The sequence below is a fragment of the Aptenodytes forsteri genome, unplaced genomic scaffold (assembly GCF_000699145.1).
Source record: "Aptenodytes forsteri isolate BGI_AS27 unplaced genomic scaffold, ASM69914v1 Scaffold242, whole genome shotgun sequence".
In the NCBI taxonomy this organism is placed as follows: Eukaryota; Metazoa; Chordata; class Aves; order Sphenisciformes; family Spheniscidae; genus Aptenodytes; species Aptenodytes forsteri.
Window position 1 is genome coordinate 589,770 of NW_008795253.1, and position 21,392 is coordinate 611,161.

The window sequence follows — 21,392 nt, forward strand, 5'->3', positions numbered from 1 at the left end:
GCATGGTCATTGAACTGCACACATTGAGCTTCTAGGAGGATTAACGGTTCTTGTCACAGGCTCCTGACTGTAGTTGACAATATCTGCCTTCACCACCCTCTGTCATAAAAGAAAACACAGTAACAATCAGAAAATATAATCTTCATGCTGGCAAAGCATTCAACAGATATTTTACTATGAAATATGAAGGGAAAAAAATGAGGCAAAACAGACACTGTTCAGGGTTTTTTTCATTACCTTACAGAAAGTCTTATCAGGTGCTAATTCTCATTCTAAATACCAGTTTATCCATACTAAGCAGAAGGAAGTGCCTTGGTAGGTTTTCACAACACTACAAACGGAACATGACTTTTTTGCAAAAGCAATGAATACAGTTTTACTTCCATGAAAATCGCTTTGTATGGAAATAATAAAACAATATTAGTTTACAAAGACTATGGTACGCATTCTTTAAGAATAACTGCCTAAACTGTAATTGGAAATTGTACGTAAGTTTGTCTTTCCGTCTTTACTCCAAGCACTTCACAGGAAAATATGGACAGAAGTCAAAGCAAATTTCAAATACAACCATATTTCAAAAAAGCTTTGATAGGCAGACTGACTAAAGACTGAATTAACATTAAAAGAACCTCTGCATACCACAAATATTTATTTTCTAATACAGATCCAACAGATACTACCCATTCTATTTACAAAGCATTTGATAAGACTGTTGGTCTCTCCTATATGAGAAGGAAATAAGATTCCAGTTTTGCGTCCATTTTCATCTGAGGCAGCTATGTAACATTTTGAATATACAGCACTGAAGGACCTTCCTAATACCGTAACATGAAGTATTTCAAAGTTTCTATGAACTATCTGGTTATTAGAAACACCATGTAATTGTACACAGAATTCCAAATTAATGTTATTACAAGTGCTTACATATACAAAATATATTTTTCCAATAGAACTTACTGTAACAGTTGTTACTTCATGTAAAAGCAATGCAGCTTGAAAAAAACCCCAAGTTTTCCATCAATACCTGAACTACTGCATTGAGCAGACTTTGCTCTGGCAGCTGGAAGTGTTGTGATGTTGGTTATCTTCTTCAGGATATTTCACTAGTTCTGCCCTGACAACATGCTGTTAATCATGTATCAACATAATGGATAGAGGGCAAGGAGAAGAATGTAAAAAGAAAAGAGAAGGAAAAAAAAAATGGAGAGATTGATCAGTAGCTGAAAAGCATGAATGAATGACATAAAAAGACTATGCAGAAGCAAAACGAAAGTGCATTTCTTTTCAGGCCTTATGCTGATACAAGAGCAAGATGTCTAGCTGAAAGCGTCACTATCAGCATCAGGGCTCCTTCTCAAGCTTCTTCAAGGACATGCCTTTTCAAAGCACCAAAGTGATATATTCATACGTGCAATCAACGGAAGTGTATTAAAGCAAGAGAAGGGACAGAATAAAAAGGAAGGCAATTCAGTGGAAGAAAAGATGACAATGGCCTATTCCTTTAAGTCTAGGGTACTTAAATATTACATTAGTCAGCTTCCTATCAACAATTGTAACAAGCGCATTAGATGCACACATGCATCTTTTCCATTACATAACTATCGCATTATAACTAAATATATAATCAAAAACAGTGACATAAATTAACAACCTCACATCTAAATGCTGCAAAGCATTTTTTTTTACTTCATATAAAAATAAAAGGCTCTCACTTTTCCCCTTAAAGACAAACAAAACTGTTGAAAGTTTTCTCACTATTAATGCAGTGTTCATGCAAAGGGGAGAAAAATTCAATGAACAATTTCAGCAAAGAAGTAACAGAGGAGGTAGATCTGCTATGAAAGATACCCTAAACCAGTTTAATGATTTAAGAAAAAATTCTTACTTACTTCAACTTTTACATAACATATTTTCAAGGTTAAAATTTATGGATAAATGAATAAATACTACTATTTTAAAGGAAACAATATATAAACTGGATTATATGAATACATAAACAGTATATGTTAAAGATCACCTCTGTAAATAAAACCTCTATGTTAAACAAGCAACAATAATTGAATTGGCTGGTAAGGGATCTGGATTTATTAGCTGCTGATGTACTCTTCTTGAGTTTAATTGATCACATTCATATTATCTTATCTAGTGGACAACACTCATGATTTACTGGACTCCTGGCCTGATGTTATCAAGGGAAAGGTTGCCAAATCCCATGTAAGGCGGTAGTAGGAGTTTTAGCATTAAACAGTGTTATCTGACCTCACAGGACCTAGTTTCTTCATACCAATCTTTTGACTAGAGCTGAAGGGGAGGGGGGAAGAAGAAAAAAAAAAAGCTTTGCAATCAGTAGGCAATTAATTGTTCCTCAAAACATTGGTCTAAATCCCATCCTGTAAACACAGGCAGGTTAGTGACCCGTGCTTAGGCACGTTGTAGCAAGAAACTGACTATCATAAATGACTTGGATTTTCTAAAGGAATTTCATCTAAATAAGAGTAAAAAAAATACCACTGCAACATTTCTTTTATTAACTTCATGGTAATTAAAAACTTGGGCTTATTTGTATCAGTTTCTATGTCAGGCATATCATTGCCATGGTTCAAACCACTGTCAATAATGAGAAATAACCCTCCTTGGTGCAGGTGCTCTGAATTCCAGATCTGACTGATCTGCCAAACATTTTATTGTACAAAGCTGGCACACACACCCTAGTTTGCTGAATTGGCATTTAGTTAAAGAGAAAACTACACATCACTTACAAAAATGCTAGCTCTTGCCAATGCCAAGGAACAAAGCTGTACCCCATGCAGTTTTTACACTATGGTTGAAAGTAAAAAATATAGAAAGAAAAACATTTGGTTAGTAAAGGAGCTATTTCCTCAAATTTCATCAGATCCTTGCGATTTAAAAGGGAAAGTATTTTGAGGACTGAAAATAAGTCAGAATCTGCAATTTTCTTACTTTGGAACTGTTCCACTTCAAAAACATGCTCTACTTTCCAGTCACACATAAAGAGTAATCTAGTTCTTTGTTTCACCACAGTTTTGACCAAATAAAGGTTTGATTAACAGTCATCTCAGCATGTTAACAGACAAGGTTTAGTAGCTCTAGCTGAGATAGTTTAAAAACTTACCACCCCCAAATGTCTGTCCTATTCCTCTGCTGGAGATCACTGCTGCCAAAGGAGAGCTGGTGGAATGTAACGTGTACTTGCACCTCATCCGCTTCAGCACAAAGTCTGGCAGCTTCACTTAAAAACAACTTTCAGCAGCAGTTTAAGCTAAGCTGCTCAACTTCACCCTGATGTGGCCAAGGCACATGATCACCTTCCATTTTCTGATTCTGCTGTGGGAGTGATAAATTCCAGCAAAAGGGCAGTAACAAATAGCTTGGGTTGCATTAATATCTTAGACTGCTGCAGCTGTTTTCTAAAACAATGCATGGTAAATAATTCAATTTCTAAGGCTTGTTCTTGCAGTTTATTAACAGAAGTTTTGCTGTTAATTTGAAGGGGACCAAGAACCCCATCCACTTTTCACAAGAGCTTCTGCAGTTCTGCCAGTCATCAAAGCTCAAAAGTCATGAGTCAAGCCCCACAAATTCATACAACTTAAAATAATGCGTTTGGGATTCCTATCACTTATTTCTAACCATCTGTGAGTCACTTCTAAGATCTTCGTAGTGACTGTGACAATTATAATTGATTTTAAACACAAGAAATATGATCTTCAGGCACAAAATAAAAAATGCGAGAATAATTTTTAAAGAGTATTCTCAATATTAGACAATCAGTAATAATGAAGACATGCATAATAAAACATAATTCACATATAGAATTTCACTGTTGGCATTTTACACAAACTCAGTATTTCATCTTATACTTTGTTACCACCGAGACTGAATGAAGACATCTGATGTTCTCTGACAAACATATTCAAGCAACAACATTCTCATTTTTCAAAATGAGGAAACCTCACGTTACACAAAATATGGAAAATTCAAAGATATAATCCAGCATGTAAATAGTGCACATCTGTAAAAACTAAAATGTATTTTACTCTGTTTAAAAATTAAACCTAAGTCAACACTTGCATACTTACTGATTTAAGCATGAGTCATACTTACTATTGTAATTTTTATTTGTTTCTTTACAGCATTTATCTAGCATCCATCTATCTATCTACTTTTATAGTCCCATAACTAGAGTATTAAATGCCTAAAAATTTTAAGGAACACATTCACGTAACTGTTCCACAATTTACGGAAGCCCTGTGCCCATTTTACAGATGGGGAAAAGAAAGAAAAAAAACTCCACCACAACGCTAAGGAACCTGTACCTGTCATACAAAAAGTCTGCGGTAAACCAGAAACCTAGTAATGGCAACATCATCGAACACCACCTCCTTCCAGCCAAGAGACCAGCTCCATGCTTTTGGGAAACAGCATCAACACATTATTTCAATTAGTCTTTTCCACTGCAGACTAATAAATTTCTCTCAAGAAATGTCCTTCTATTCATCTCCCAGAGGATATGAAGGTTAAAGTTTTCCTTCTCCAATTTTATGTAGAGACTTTACCGTTCCTGTCTTAAGAAGTGACCAAGGTATTTGGTTCCATACAACAATGAACCTTAAGATACAGCTAACAGACAGACACTTCAATACAATTCCCATTGGTTTCTCACGGACTTAAATTTGGGCAATTCCTACGGCCCACTCAAAATAGCACTCTGAAAGGAAGCAAACGTTTTACTGGTAACAAAGAACTATTGCTTGTTTGGAATAGACTGAAACTACGCTTGATTAGCAGAACCTTGCGAAGTCAAGCAACTGCTTTCCAGCTCTCACTCTTTAGCTACATGCACAGCGTAGCACCACATAGCGACTTCTGCTGTACCTGAACGGTGACAGTGAAGTTTCTTTTCTGTCCAACTCCATTTACTGGCTTTGTTTCTACTTTTGTTGTTGGTCTTGGGGCTTTTTTGGGGGGTTACCTTTTTTTTTAATCACTATAGCTTGGATTCACATGAACAGTCATGTGTGGGCCGCAGTGAGTATTTAATTTATGCATATTAACTATTTATAGGCTATTGTTACTGCAATTTGCACCGAGACTATGAAGACATCTGATGTTCTCTGACAAACATATTCAAGCAACAACATTCTCATTTTTCAAAATGAGGAAACCTCACGTTACACAAAATATGGAAAATTCAAAGATATAATCCAGCATGTAAATAGTGCACATCTGTAAAAACTAAAATGTATTTTACTCTGTTTAAAAATTAAACCTAAGTCAACACTTGCATACTTACTGATTTAAGCATGAGTCATACTTACTATTGTAATTTTTATTTGTTTCTTTACAGCATTTATCTAGCATCCATCTATCTATCTACTTTTATAGTCCCATAACTAGAGTATTAAATGCCTAAAAATTTTAAGGAACACATTCACGTAACTGTTCCACAATTTACGGAAGCCCTGTGCCCATTTTACAGATGGGGAAAAGAAAGAAAAAAAACTCCACCACAACGCTAAGGAACCTGTACCTGTCATACAAAAAGTCTGCGGTAAACCAGAAACCTAGTAATGGCAACATCATCGAACACCACCTCCTTCCAGCCAAGAGACCAGCTCCATGCTTTTGGGAAACAGCATCAACACATTATTTCAATTAGTCTTTTCCACTGCAGACTAATAAATTTCTCTCAAGAAATGTCCTTCTATTCATCTCCCAGAGGATATGAAGGTTAAAGTTTTCCTTCTCCAATTTTATGTAGAGACTTTACCGTTCCTGTCTTAAGAAGTGACCAAGGTATTTGGTTCCATACAACAATGAACCTTAAGATACAGCTAACAGACAGACACTTCAATACAATTCCCATTGGTTTCTCACGGACTTAAATTTGGGCAATTCCTACGGCCCACTCAAAATAGCACTCTGAAAGGAAGCAAACGTTTTACTGGTAACAAAGAACTATTGCTTGTTTGGAATAGACTGAAACTACGCTTGATTAGCAGAACCTTGCGAAGTCAAGCAACTGCTTTCCAGCTCTCACTCTTTAGCTACATGCACAGCGTAGCACCACATAGCGACTTCTGCTGTACCTGAACGGTGACAGTGAAGTTTCTTTTCTGTCCAACTCCATTTACTGGCTTTGTTTCTACTTTTGTTGTTGGTCTTGGGGCTTTTTTGGGGGGTTACCTTTTTTTTTAATCACTATAGCTTGGATTCACATGAACAGTCATGTGTGGGCCGCAGTGAGTATTTAATTTATGCATATTAACTATTTATAGGCTATTGTTACTGCAATTTGCATAATACCAACTTTGTCTGATCTACATATTGCATATTCCATTGATCTGCTCAACAAAATTAAAAATCGTAATTACAATACTAAGGTAGGAAGAAGCCTACTTAAAGCTGGTAACAATTGGACATAGAAAGTTACGTACTCTTGAGTCAGGGCTAGACAGAGGTTCTTACTTTAAAAACAACCTAAAAATAGACACTTTCTTTAGAAAGCTATAATTTTCTGTATAACCCCATTTCTCATGTTCTCTTTTTAATTTAAGGTATTTGCATACCCATCTACAAGCTTACACCTGAGTCACCGGAACACACCACCACACAGCACAGAGAGGTCTAAGACTGATGTTCCAGTTAAACAACGAAAGAAAAATTAAAGAACTCTTTATGTGCTGAATTATTTATATGCAAATAATCATAGAGCTTAGAACAACAGATGGATGGTGCCTTAGTAGTAAAAGATCGTTGAAAAGACACAATATTTCTCTACCTATAAATTACAGCTTTTCGAAGCTCCTTAGCTTTGCCTGTTAGGTATGCACTATAAGTATATTTTACCATATTACTGTTTGCAATACAATTTTCTAGTTAACCACTTCAACACAGATTGTAAACACTGCTGTGGCATAACACTTTCAGAAATTACATATTTATTGTGTATTTCAAAAAGCAGGAGACCAAACTGTACATAAGAAATGTTTTGCCTTTCTTTTAAATAAACTTGCTTGTTTGATCACTTATTTGAACAATTAACACATTTTTGATCTCCTAAACATGCCTACATCCATTACTAAACAGCATGAACTGCAACAAAGCTCTGCCACAGTTCAGAGCAGGACATGCAGCAGGGTTTTGCCATGCGTTCACAGCGAAATCGCTATATTCACATCCCTAACTCACTGCTAGCCAACACAAGAGAATGGGGGGACAACCTTCTTGATGACCTTCCCACCTGTTGCTGGGAAACATTCTCCTCTCTCTCAGCCCATTCTTACTGCAGAGGAAATGGCAGAAAATCCCCACGATAACACTCATAACGCAAAGGACAAAACACAAAATGCAAGGGCAGAAACTATGCAGCTCCTTTAGGGGGAGATTATTTGGGACTGGTACAATGAAAAATAATTGCAGATGCCAGGGAGCCGTAATAGCTACCCAAACGCATGATTCCACACGTCTGCCTGCTGTTGAGAATGGGTATGCTGAACCAGAATAGAATTAATTTCTCATCTGCACATCAGAATAAAATGGGAAATAGTGACTACAAAGTCAATATTCCTTCCTTCAGGCAGACAGTCACTACTGAGAAAAGTATTCTTGTCCTGTATTATACAGGCACACAATGAAAACTAAAATCTGAGATTAACCAAACACAGGATTTGACATAGTTAATTCCTGACTCTGTGACTGACAAATAATATTTTTTCCTGTATGACTACAATGAAGACTGATTTAGAACATTTCCACTCACAGAAGCTTATGCCTTCTACCACTTAAATTTGTAGTGTTCTAAAATGAAATTTGTTTTTAAATATGTAAAGAATTAAAAAAGAACAATGATTGTAAAAACTGTATCTGACATCAATGTGCAGATATGAGTGTCATCCACGATACCTGTATATGCATACATATAAAAAGGTTTTAATTTCTAAAACAATTTTAAGTACTTAAGTATTTTTTTGAAACAAACAGCTCTCAAACTAACTTTTTTTCCTAATTTTTTGAACATACATTTTCTTGTTTCAGCAAGTTTATCACAATGGATAAAGAATTATTATATTAAAAAAAAGCTATTGCAAAAGTAAATAATTGTCTTCAGAACAACAGATGCAGCTTGCTTTAAAGAACAGGTATTAATTTGCAATGAGATTTTTTTTTAATACTAAATAAAATACTAAGAAAAAACATGTATTTGTGGAAAATCTCCTGTGATTGTTACAATTCTGCTTTGTTTAATTTGTTTAATTTGATGCCAAGTATGTCAGCAGCAATTCTCTGAAAACACAGGAAGACCTATGGAAAAAAATTAAATTGCATTTAAATGATTAAAAACAGACATCCTTGAGGTTCTTTCAAATATATCAAATCATTCTTGAACTGTAAACAATGAGATATACAAAATTATGACCTGTGCAAAACCATGACCTGTGCAAAACAGATCTGAAAATAACCTCATCTGGTACATTCAATTTTGTTTAAAAATTGGAGAAAATAACTCAACAATGGTACAAGGAATGAACAGCATGCTGGATTGTTAAGCAACACCTCTACTCTGCCTCCAGAGACGTAAGTTTAAACAAGCTTTTACACAACCCACCTCTCAACTACTACTCTCAGTGCTATAAAATATGAATAAGGGTATTCACTAATGTTCAGCACAAAAAATATATTACCAGCGTATTGTGCAATAGAGATGTAGGTTTCTGAAATTGAGAACAACAGAACTGTGCATCGACATCACCAAAATCTCGTTTAAAAAACTTCAGCAGTATGAAAGCCAAGCAATGATACATCTGTTCTGAAAAGTCTTGCAAAACATTACGAGTGTTTTACCGAACAGGAGTTATCTAGGAAACAAGCAAGATGGTGTAGAGCATGCACCGGCCTGGCAGAGTTAGACTTTGGACATGGTTTGACAGATAACATGGGATGGCAATGCTATCCTAAATAACTCCTTCACTTCATCTCAATCCAGTCCACCAATCTTACTGCTTAGGCAGCTTCATTTTAAGTGAGATTAAAGAACACAAGAGATGTTAAAGAGCAGCAGCTTAAGCTTGCACTGCTGCTGAACACTGTATTGTCAAGCTACACGTTATATTTTACCTACATGGTTATTCAACTGAGCTCACAATCTAAACTACTAAGAAACATTGCTTTTCATCATGCAGCTGCCACCCCCAAAAGATAAGGCCTGTGTAAGTGCTTTTAGTCATTTTCAATGAAAATTCAAAAAAATACCATTTACACAATCTCTTCTTATACCTGACATGGAAACTAGTAAAAAATTAGTGGCACAACCAACAAGCCACAGTAGCTTCCAAAAGACTTTCTCTTTCTCTTTCTCTGAACTGCTTGGGTCTGTACTGGTCAACTCTACTAGGATCCACACAGCAAGCAAGAAAATCCTGAACAGGCTTACCTTTTCCAGAGACCTACTTTAACCCACACGAGGCTCTCAGGTGTACTGAGCTAGACCACCTGCCGTGAGGATGCTTTGTGCACAAAACATCAGGTGCGAGTTCAGTGCTTTAGTTATGCAATTTGATGGATAGTAAGACAGTTAGCTACACTAAACCTTGTATGAAAGTTTTTCTCCTCTGTTTGGGCTTTTCTATGTACATAAAATTATTTTTTGCAAATGAGTCTGTTGGAAAGATCTTAGGTAAACAAAACAAATCATTTATCTTAACTGAGTATTTAAGACTCCTCTCGTCTACATCCACAGTAGCAATGGATGGCCTCTTCTTAAATCAGTCTAGGGTAAACACCCTGTCTTTCCTGCACAGCTACCCAAATACATGAAGATTTTGAAAGGCCAATGTGCAGTAACAGTGAAAGAGTTAATTCAAGTCTATATTGAAACTAAACATGAACTACTGTGAACTGTATTTCGTACCTTCTTTTGTTAGTAGATATTTAAATGGAGATTTCTGGTTAATGCTTTCTAGGTATGTTCAGATTTATTTTTGTTTTTAAACAGTAAGTTAAAAAAAAGTACAATCGGTGTATATAGTGGGATGCTGCTGTAATTCATGAACCGATTAAAAAGATATAATAAAGACTCCTTCGTAATTTGCAATGTTAAATATATCAACCTTATAAAAAGAACCGCTTTTTCTTCCTATTACCAAATCCCACAAAAAGGTTGTCTCCTTGAGAAAGGAATATATTTTATCAGATGCACCCTTCATTGACTGAAGTATTATAAAATTTTTCTTGTTTCTAGCATAAAAAGCTCGAATTTTCACACTTTAAACAAAAACGTATGCCAAAGATTTAACACAAACTATAAGAAGAATCAGGATTCACTGCATTTGTAACAGCAGTATTGTTAGACTTTACAGAATAACTATTATCTTATAAAATCAGGCAGTCCAATGTAGAAGTTTCATCAGAGATTTTAAAACAACAAATGATTCCATTTGTGTTACAGAATTATACTTCCACATAATTGAACATGGTCTTACTGTTCAATAACATAAAGCAAATTATGTTGTCATAAATAGGAGACAGATACAGGACTGTTTGATGGAAACGACAAAGTCATTAGGCATGTGACAGAAATCAAGCAAAACAATACAGTGTGAGTTAATTTGACTGATACAGTCAACTGAAAAAGAACCTTTTCTTCCATAGGCTTCCAAAACAAATAACCCACTTAGCTCAGAGTCAAAAGATTGTTCAAAAATGTGCTCTGCAAAGCATTACAAATACCAGAATGTTCAAGTTTCAATGGACCTGCAGAGGGAGTGTCTCTCATGGCTCAGGACCCGTATTAAAAACTTTGATCACAACAGGGTCTTGTGACATTATCAACTGTTGAAAGTTTCTATATTGATGGTCTGTAGATGGGACTCCACCTGGACTGAAGGAACATATTTAACTACAGGCTGACAGCAAACAGAGATCCAGCTGGTCTCGGTTCTCATGCTGATGTATAAGCTCAACCATTTCCATATTAAAATCTATACCTCAAACTTCAAATCAGATGAGAAGCCACTGTAATTAATAAAGAACACAAACACTTATACAAAGATCTATTTTTCACGCAAGTAGGTAGGCAAAAAGGACCTGCAGCAGCCGAAGTTCTCAATGGTTTGATATGTGAAGTATAATAAAACTGTTACATCATATCCCAGAATGGCTTGCTAAAAATTTTAAAAAAAAAAAAAAAAAAAAAAAAAAAAAAGAGACATCTACAAGGATTTTATTTTTCTTACTTACAGAATCCCCTGTCTTGGCTGACACGAAATGGCTACTGAAATTGTTCTCCTGACAAAATCGTTGATGCTTGTCAACTTTCACTGTGCGCATATGCTCCAAGTCAACTAAAATAAGTTGAAAAAAAGGAAAAATTACTACAATGGAGCCCATTTAGTTACCTGTCTTAGAAATTATTCATTGGAAACATATCAGATGTAATCTTTTCCTTTACATACGTATGCAAAGACAAGTATCTTTTTTTTTTATAATCATTTGCCAAAGTAAAAATAACTGATTACCTCAGATTAATTTTATTTGCAAAACTAAAATGAAACCACAATTAAGATTATACGGTCAAATGCAACAAATTCATATCTGAAATAAAGGACAAATTTATTTCTGGATACACACAAGAAATTTGTAACAACTTTACTGCTAACTGCATACAAAAACCTGAAAAAGAACTAAATTTTGAGCATTCTGTTTGCAAGCATGATGCATATTGGAGATTCCAGTGTAATCTAAAGACTTTTACAAAATAGAGTTCACCAAGCACATCTGAATCTACGTGTTTTTTCTAAGTAAAAAATGTAAATGAGTTATAAAGAATTTTATTACAGAACATGGTAGAAAAAACCCATTCACTATAATCAAAAAATGAACTGAATAAAAACATTGATGCTTTGTTACTTGTATATGAAGTTTTCAATTCCACAAAGATATGGTTCAGAAAATTAAAAACAGTAAAATGCGTATTTCAAGAGTCACACACATTTTCATTTTTATCATTTTACAACCATTGGAAGCAGAGCAAAGCTTTCAAATGGTATTTTATGTTGAAAAGCACTGGTTGCTTCCAAAACAACATGGAACTCAAGTCTTGCACAGGTTTTATTGTGTACATTCCAGTTTCTCCAAACCTGATCCTAAGGTAACTGGAAACTATATTGAACAGTTTCTCTTTTTATTGCATTACTGTTCCTATAAGGGTGTTGACTCAATGCCGACAAATTATAAGGCAAATATATTCAGAAGGATTTAAGGACAACCAGGCTCTTTGAGTCAATACAGGAAAAAAAAACTTAAACTGATTTCCTGAGGAAGGGACCCAACTGACTTGTAAAAACTTGTAAATTTGCAAATCTAGTAAGCCTGCATAATAGTGTCATTTGATTATCAGCTGAAAAAATGCTCTCCTGCTACATAAAAGGCTTTATTTTAGAATGATATTGGAGGTCTTTAATTTGTAGGCTCTGGAGATTTTCTCTTGGAGATTTTTAGTCTAACAGGGGATTCCTACACCCCATTTATACTGCTTACCTTGGTTAATGTGGAGTTTTTGCCACATATTACTGTTCCTTTCACATCAGTAAGGCCTTGTTTATAAGAACAGGCCTAAAATCATCCAGTTACCACAGGCATTAATTTGTGAAGGACTAAAATACTAAGCTATTAACACTAATGTGTGTAGTACAGTTTTTCATAATACTAAACGTAGAATATATAGTTTCATAAAAAATAGGAAGAACAAATACATTTACTAAGATAAAACCCAGTCGGTAACAATTTTGTTAAAAACTCATGCAGTCTACGTAACAGCTACTTAACTTTTTCCTCTGAAAAATAAAAACCAGAAGAGAGCCTCTGTTGAAACGCTTTTAAGAATAAAATACAGCATACTGCCTAAACCATATCATTTTTAACTATTATTTTTACTCTTCACATATTAGCTTTAAGTGCAGCTTGGAAAACACAACAGTGAGATTACTCTTCTGGGAAAAATAAATATATATCTTCTTTATTTTTATTTGACGAGCTCTTAAAGGAACCTTAACCCCACCTCCAAATTTCACTCACTGTATTTCTTCGACTATACCCGAACTCCAAAAACCTACACACGATTACAATAAAAATAATAGATGGATAGATAGCTTTTACACTGTATCCCTCTAAAATACCATGACATGCTTATGTAAGTCCATAAAGACAAGCTTACAAGTTACAATCTCTCTCAAACTCTCTTTCCCAGGAAGGAAAGAATAGGGAGTGGAAGAACACAACAGCATGCTAAAAGGTTGATGAATTTTCAGGAAGAAAATGCCACTGCCACGTTGGAAATCATATCCTCAAACGCCTCCTATTTTCTATTTGAAGAAACATCAAGAATAATATATGGTCAGTGGAGCACATACTTTACTACAGTAGAGAAATTAAAAGCACACAAGATCCTAGAACCTAACAGACTGGCAGTGAAAATCAAGGTGAAATTATGTTTCTGAATTTTGTGTAATCCTCAGTCCCTCTCCCCACTTACAAGTATTTCACCTTGTGCCTTCTGAATTATGGGCAGTCTGCTGTGAACTGTACGGTTACTGTTATGCTAGATAACTGCCAGGTAACTGTCCATGTGCACACTCTCAGCCCACAGTAAATGCAAGGCAATTCATGTTACATTAGCTCTCAATGAAAGAGGGCACAGTTTTACTACAAGAAAAGGGTTTCAAGCATTAATAAATATTTAACTATAAAAAGTTGCAGTTTGCAGTCAATGAAAGACGACTATGCTAACTCAAATTACTTTGCATTGCCACAAGCTAAGGGCACAATCATGGACAGTTGCCGAAGATCAGCTAAAATACAGTGAATAATTACCCTCCAGTCCTTTTTTATGAACATCTGACGTTGGTCAGCTCGACAGGCAGAATTCTTAGCACACCAGGGGATAAGTCTTGTCCAGCTTTTATTTAGACATCACAGCAAAAAGACTTTAAGGAGGAATTTGGAGGAGAAAAATGATTTTCTAGAAAGATGTTTATAAGGAATGCAGGGACTTTATAGAAAGAAAACTAACAGCTGGCCAACGTGGGCTGGTTTGATGAGCCAATTAACAGCAGGAATAGATATCTTGGGATGAAGGATGATACTAGAATGCACTTAAGCCATGAAAAGTTTAAAGGCAAAGACAAATAAGTTTTGGATAAAAAGAAAGAGAATCAGATACATAAATACAGTTTGATTTTACAAAGCAGGAGAATGATCTTGCAGAATATTCTAAATGACTAGATAACATTGCATTGGCCAAGAATAAGGAATTACTGAAATTAAGATGCAAAATAAGAACATTTTAACTGTGGTAATGGTTATAATAGGCCATATCTAACAAAGGTCTCAAAGAAAGAATCTGCAAGATTTGGACACACATCAAACACAAACATTTAGAGAAAGGCCCAAAGTGAAGTTTACATGCCAGATGGTAAAGTCATCCTCCTCATCTGAAGTGAATGACAAAGACAACAGCAGGGGAAAATTAATAGGTCCATTTTTACCAAGTAGAATTTAAATTGATGACTAGAAATTCACAATGGGATGTCTAAAGGAGACACAAGGATTTTAGTTTGAAAAGTGAAAAGAGATTTAACTATTTGCAAACAGTGAATCTCTAAAGCACACAAATGTTACAAAGCAGTACTGTGGATTAAGTGTTTGGATACAAACTCTGCTATCTACATTAATAAATTATGTTTTCTGATCATGAAAAGCTAATGTAACCCCAAGATGTGTAAATTTTACAGAACGCAGTGAGAGCATTTCTTTGATCTATCATTTCTAAAATTCTAAAGGTCTTAAAAATGGAACCAACAGTAATGGCAGTTAAAGTAGAAGTTAGCAAAACAATAGTTAAAACGTGAAAGGAGTACAAGACCATTGCTAATTCCTTGACTATACAGGAACCACTTAGTATATTTGCATCAACTGGAATACTTAAATAAACCACATGAAAACTGAAATCAGGAGAAGAAGAGGGACATCACGAGCAATGGGGGGGAGAGAGAGAGGGGTCATGGTATTGTTTCCCTGATTGGCCTGATGAGGACAGAAAAAGGGGCTCATCAGCCCCCAAAGTCATTTTGAAGTCCCTTTCTAAGAAAAAAAAGCATCCACAATATGGGCTGCTGCCATTTGCTCATTTTTATGTCTGAAACACATACTAAAAAGCTTGTGTGACAACTACACCTGAAATACATACTAAAAAGCTTGTGTGACAACTACAAAAAAAATCCACGGTTGACAGATATTCTCCAAAAGTTATCTCCGTTGTCTTAGTTGTCCTCTTCTGCAACTCTGTTTCTAACTAACTAGTCAAGAGCTCAACCTTTTGTTTCTCTGGAACCAAACCAAACATTCACCTTTAAGCTTGTCTGGTGTGAAGAGTTATTTCAATTAAAGCTAGCAAGATAACTTGCTGCTCCATAACTAACAGATCTATACACGTTTGTACAGGCAGGTATCCCATAAAGATACTGGCACAACAAAAATACATTAGGAACTTCAGGAATTGAGACATGACTTCTGCCAAGCCAGACAGATCCAAGTGACAAATCTCACCTCATAGATGTAACCAGCATAGATCAGTGTCTGCTGTAGCAAAAGCAGGTAAGGCTTGCTAAAAGACTTTTTTCTCATGAACTCTGGAGAGTTCAATTTTGATTTGTAGGTGAGACTAAACAGAGATCTAGTGAGGTGAAAAAAGAAAACAGAATCTAGGAGACAAGTATGAAACTCCCACAGAAATCCCAAAGATACTCTCCCTAAGGCATTCCTGAAGATGTGAGGAAAAAAAAACAGGTAAGAAGAAAACTGCAGAATCTATGTAAGGAAAACGATGTAAACACCATCATGGTCACCTCTGTGGAGAGCAAGTGACATTTCAAAGAAGACAAGGACAAAACAGTCGTTTCAAGTTAGGACCAGAGAGAGTTGATTAGATCACGTCTTCAGGCGATTTATACAAACCACATTTTCATTATCCTTTGAATTGCTGCTATACATCACTTATTTGCAGTGAAAAGCTGATAGACAGTGCTAACTCAAAATGGAAAAGGAAATCGTATTTTAAATGACTGTCTGCAAAGCTAGATATCAAATGATAGAAAAATTCTGAGCAAACACTTGAGACAGTATAAATAGTTATTCAAAGTCAAATCTCTATATAACTTGAGAAATTAAGAGTCAGTCACTGAAATTTTAGTTTATTGGGTAGTAGCAAGGAAATAGAAAAACACTAGAAAGTACTAGATGAAACACAAATGGGTGCTTCACAATCTACCCACACACAGCCATTCAATAGCAAATCAGTCTTGATTGAATAATTCTGCTACTTTTGACTTGAGACTCTGAAACCACTAATGTTAAATGAATTAATGCCATATTTGTTTCTCTTACACTATTACTGACCAATAGTCAAGCAGCTTCACTACTACTTTAGCTCATCTGCTTCACTGAAATGAACTAGAACGAATATAATCAGCTCACCAGAGTTTGCTTCAAGGAATAAAGTGTGATATCAAATCCCACAGCTGTATTGTCTTAAAATTACATAAAAATATGTGTAACAATTTACCAGAGTAATACAACTGGTACAATCATGAAGCCAGTAAGTATTTTAAAATATGTACCATCAGTTAGAAGAATGATGAATGTTCTGGTTTTATAATCTTTCAAAATGCCAAAAATGTAATAATAGTGTATTTTTATTTAAATATTATCACTCAAGCCAATAACTGCCCATACTCTAAGACAACAGAACATCATTTATACAGAGTGTAAAGGCTGCTACTCATGCTATTCATCTCCCTTTCCCACAGGGCTGCCAGACTCTTCTTTCATAACATCACTAGAGAAGAACTCCATGTAAAACTACAGTTTTTTAAAGTCCGAAAAGATCCATTTTGCATGAATCTTCCTTTCAGGTAATTCTGGAAGAAACACAAATACATAACTTGTACAGGTACTTCCAGGCAGCTGACAAAATAGTGACAGTACTTGTTCAGAATGGCATAAACAGCTGAGTGGCATGCATAATGCATGTTAAGCAAGTCTGAATGTTTAATAGTTTGTTGGCATTCCTCCTGGATCGTGAGATTACACTTGTAAACTATAAGGCACTATACAGTCATTTTAGATGATTATACCAGTGATAACTAACCTAGCCATTTTCTAAACCATATGTATGAAAAGAAACATGAAAAAGACAGTTCAGAGAATTTCAGTAAATGGACGCCTCTCCACCCAAATCTGACCGTCTTTCACTTCCACAGCTTGCAATCATAATAACTGCGAGGGACTCTGTTACAAAGGGGCAGTTCTCCTGTTCAAGCTAAACTTTTTCTTTTATTGATAATTACAGTATTTGCTATTAAAACTGGTATTAACACATAAATGAATTTACAACTATCTAGTTTTGTAGTTGTCATGCATATTATAACTATTTCATATTTTAATATAATCAAGGATAGTTTTAAAGTTATAAGTAAACATCTATATTAATCTACGGTACTGCACAAAACTATATTCTTTTATCGTATGCTGTGAAAAAAGAAATATAAATCTTTCTGCAAAGTATTTGCAGCTGTTCACACAAGGTATACAATTACATAATGTTTAAATAATGAGCTATCACGATTAGCCCACACAGACATGACAAGTAAAATGCTTTAATAATTTATTAATTTGATTTACATGTGCTTAAAATTATGTACATATTTTCTCTTCTGAAAATACTCCAGGGTCATAAAAAAAGGGGGCTATATGTGACGATCTCTTTTTCATCCTATTTTTTGGTATTATTCCAGACTTACTTCTTAAGAACAAACCTTGCTTGAGCACCTGAAAACCTAACAGAGTGATGAAGACAATACTGTTATACAGTAGTACCTCCATGCAGTATACACTGCTCAACAAGCACAGTCAGTTTAATTTCAGAGTGCGAAGGTTCTGCTTCTCCCATGCATAAGCAAAAGTGCATGAAAAAGGGAATAAAAATGGGATTTCTCTAAGATGTGCCCAAATATCCACTATTCTAAAGAATAAAACAGAAATCATGATCAATACTGGAAGCAGCATTCTGGGTAACAGGATTTACTGCCCAGTTTATCAGACATCTGTCCCACAGCACCTCAGCAGAGCGTAGCTTGGCAGGTCCCACAGCTCTGGCCACAAGGAACCCCTCTCAGGCCTCTTCTGCCATAAGCAATATTACCCAGTTTTCATTCTAATTCTGCCACCACTCCAAAGAAAACAGGAAAAAAAAGGCAACAAAAAAACTTCCCTAGCTTCTTATTGCTCAGCTTACCAGTAACCTACTGCTTTCCCACTAAAAGATGGAGCTATTTCATCATGCCTTAGTTTTTAAAGAATATTTGAATGGGTTACTTAGAACTTCAAGCAAGTGCACTTTCATTTTCTAAGTAGACACAAAGGTTCTTTCTGTGCAAATTAAAAATTCATCTGATATAACACATATCTGATGTTATTAATAATTATTATTATCTGATATAACAACATAACCAAAATTATGCAGAAATAACAATAAATTAATTTGGCAAAAATTGTACCAAGTCTGCAGTACTCTCAGACTTTGTGTATTACCTAGTTTTTTAAAAATCAGTTTTGATTTGGTACTTTTAAATTACTACAGCACATAGTTCTTCTCGAATATTCAAACCTAAATGTCAGAGTGTGAAATGCAGCTTTTTGTAGTTAAATTTTAATTAATACTTTCAATCTTTTTCTCACACTAAAATTGTATAACTGCCAAGAAAAGAAAACTTTCATAGAAGTCCTGAAAACTATGCCACTACTCTGATTTGAGGAAGCTCAAAACGAAATATAGATATAGTTCCAGTACAGATTTTCTCAGTAATTTTTTTAGGTTATCAAGAAAACATCTAGAGTGTTGATCTGGCTATACTCATGTCAGACAAACTACATGTCACATTAACTACCTCCAGGAAGTTATTCCAAACACAAAATAAACTGTTTATGCCCCTTCTCAGATAGATAGCATGACAGATTGTTATTAGTTGAAGACAGATGAAATACATTAATTTGATTGCAAGCATGTGTTTACTTTCTCACTGTCATGTACACTCTACTGCTGATGCTTCCCTATGAGGACATAGTAACAAATCAAATGTTGTATTAGAAGACTTGCTAAGGCAGAATAAGAATAGCTGGTGCTGCACTTTAATACTTAAAAAACCTATACTTAACATTTCCAGCTACAACAGGAAATTACTGGTTTCAGAAAGAAAAAAAAAAATTGATAGCTTCGAAACTCTTGTAATTTACACAAAACATTGTAACACTTCCTCCTCTAAAAAAATAGAATTATCAGCAAATATGCTTGTCAACTACTGAAGAAAAATATAACTTTCTAAATGCCAAATCTATGATCTGAGCTCCTCCTAAACCAAAAGACAAATTCCTACAGATACAAGACAAGAAAATGTATGCCTAATATGGGAAATGAAAGGTGGGCAATTCCTAGGTCTCCGGTTAAAAACAGAAAGGCATCTTGCCTGTGAGGTGAGGTTTGCCTGGTTTTATGCATGCATCTCTTATGAGCCTCCACTTATTTGTACAAAGCCTATGTGGAATTCTCCTTCCTTTCAAAGAATGACATATGAAGACACAAAATCTGTGATGAGCTTCTTAGAATAAAGGTACTTCACATGATAAAATCAGGTTGATGATGCTACTAGTTTGTTCTAACACAGGAAATAATAAGAAAGAATGTGTTCAGCATGACAAGTTCTCTTTGATTTATATTTATGGAAGTAGCTGTAGTCTTTATACTAAGTTTTATACATAAAAACATCCCATATTAAATGAGACTTTCAAATACTGATAAATAATAAAGGATTACAGCATTTTTTCTAAAGCTATAAAACCTAGTGGTTCTTGTGCATCTTTAGAAGACAAAAGGTTAACATTTCCAAGATTTAAAATAGGCTTCAACTAAAACCAAGAAGAGCAGCAAGAAGCAAACGTCTCCATCTCAGCACACCAAGTGCAGCTAACTATAGAGGACACAATGTGACAGGATTCTCACCTAATAACAAGCATGTGTAATGTTTGGTAGATGACAGGTCATTTTTAAGAAGTATGTTAACCTTTGCAAATACAAACAGCAGGCATCTTTTCATAACAAAGAAAAATTTCTTACAAAGAAAAAAAGAATACACCCAAGTTTCTTTTCAAAACTAAGATGACAGGTGACTGGCTTACACAGCTTGAAGAGACAGTTAAGGAGAAAATAAGAATATTTTTTTCTCAGCTAGACATTTCCCATTTTCATTTTTCAATAAATTCTTGGCAGAAATTCTTGCAACCATTTGTAATTTGACTGAACAGACTAAGATTACACCGATAGTTAGAATCTGATCCCTTCTGTTAGGTACCTATACTCCTTATCCCTACCCCTAATGCAGACATTTTTGGAAACAAGTATTCAAAAAAGATGACATTATTAAACAAACACACAATTGAGTCACCTTGTAGTATTATCTTAGGATTAAAACATAATTGGAATAACTCTGCCTTTTTTTGCCTTTTTAAAAGGGTATCATAAGGATACAGAAAGCAAGAGAGGAGGATGAAAGGCATGTGTTGACTGTCACCTCCTCACCCTGCAACTCAAGTGACTAAGTACATTGAAGATATAGCTAGATGGCAGACAGCGGCATAGCAAAGAGACGACCAAGTTAACTTCAAATGCATTAATCTGGGCACAAGGAGTTTAGATGTGGCAGTACAGACCTCTGTGCAGGTGATTTTACCACGTATCTCTGTTTACTGTCTGCAGTGTACAGACCTAAATAAACACGCCTTTAGGGTAAGCTTAACAAATCAAGTGGGGATGCGAATGAAAGAACATGAAATGCTTTTGTGCATACTGGTATGGAGTGAACAGCCCAGCTTCGGCAAATTAATGCCGCCCTCTCTCAAAAGCATCATCACACAGGACTTTAATGTTCTCTAATTTCACACCTTTGGTTAATTAGTTTTTACTTTCCACAAAGAAATGTGTCCTAAGATTACAAGCTCCTCTTGGAAAGAAGACAGTTTGTTCACTCTTGCTTTTTATCTTGACAGTCGGATTCTTACATGGCCCTTATCGCCAATTTATAAGCACTTTGCAATTACTAACAGATCATTTGCTGACTAATTCTCTCCCCAGTAAACTAGGCAAATACTATTCTTATTTTTACAAATGGAAAAATGAAACATATATGAAAAGATAAATTTAAAGCCTTGCCTAAGATCACATGAAGTTTCACTGAACCATGAATTTATTGCTTTGTGCACTAAAT

At 35.1% G+C, this 21,392-nt stretch overlaps 1 protein-coding gene across 1 annotated transcript in view; it reads right to left on the minus strand.

The window, feature by feature from the left end:
* Positions 1-8,239: 8,239 nt before the first annotated feature.
* The window catches only part of RAB28 (RAB28, member RAS oncogene family), a 56,203-nt gene continuing 43,050 nt past the window's right edge, over positions 8,240-21,392 (minus strand). The window contains exons 5-6 of the mRNA XM_019472013.1: positions 11,260-11,363; positions 8,240-8,325 (exon numbers count right to left, since the gene is read on the minus strand). Coding sequence (XP_019327558.1) covers positions 8,248-8,325; positions 11,260-11,363 — 182 coding nt within the window. The 3' untranslated portion in view covers positions 8,240-8,247. The remainder of the gene's footprint in view (positions 8,326-11,259; positions 11,364-21,392) is intronic.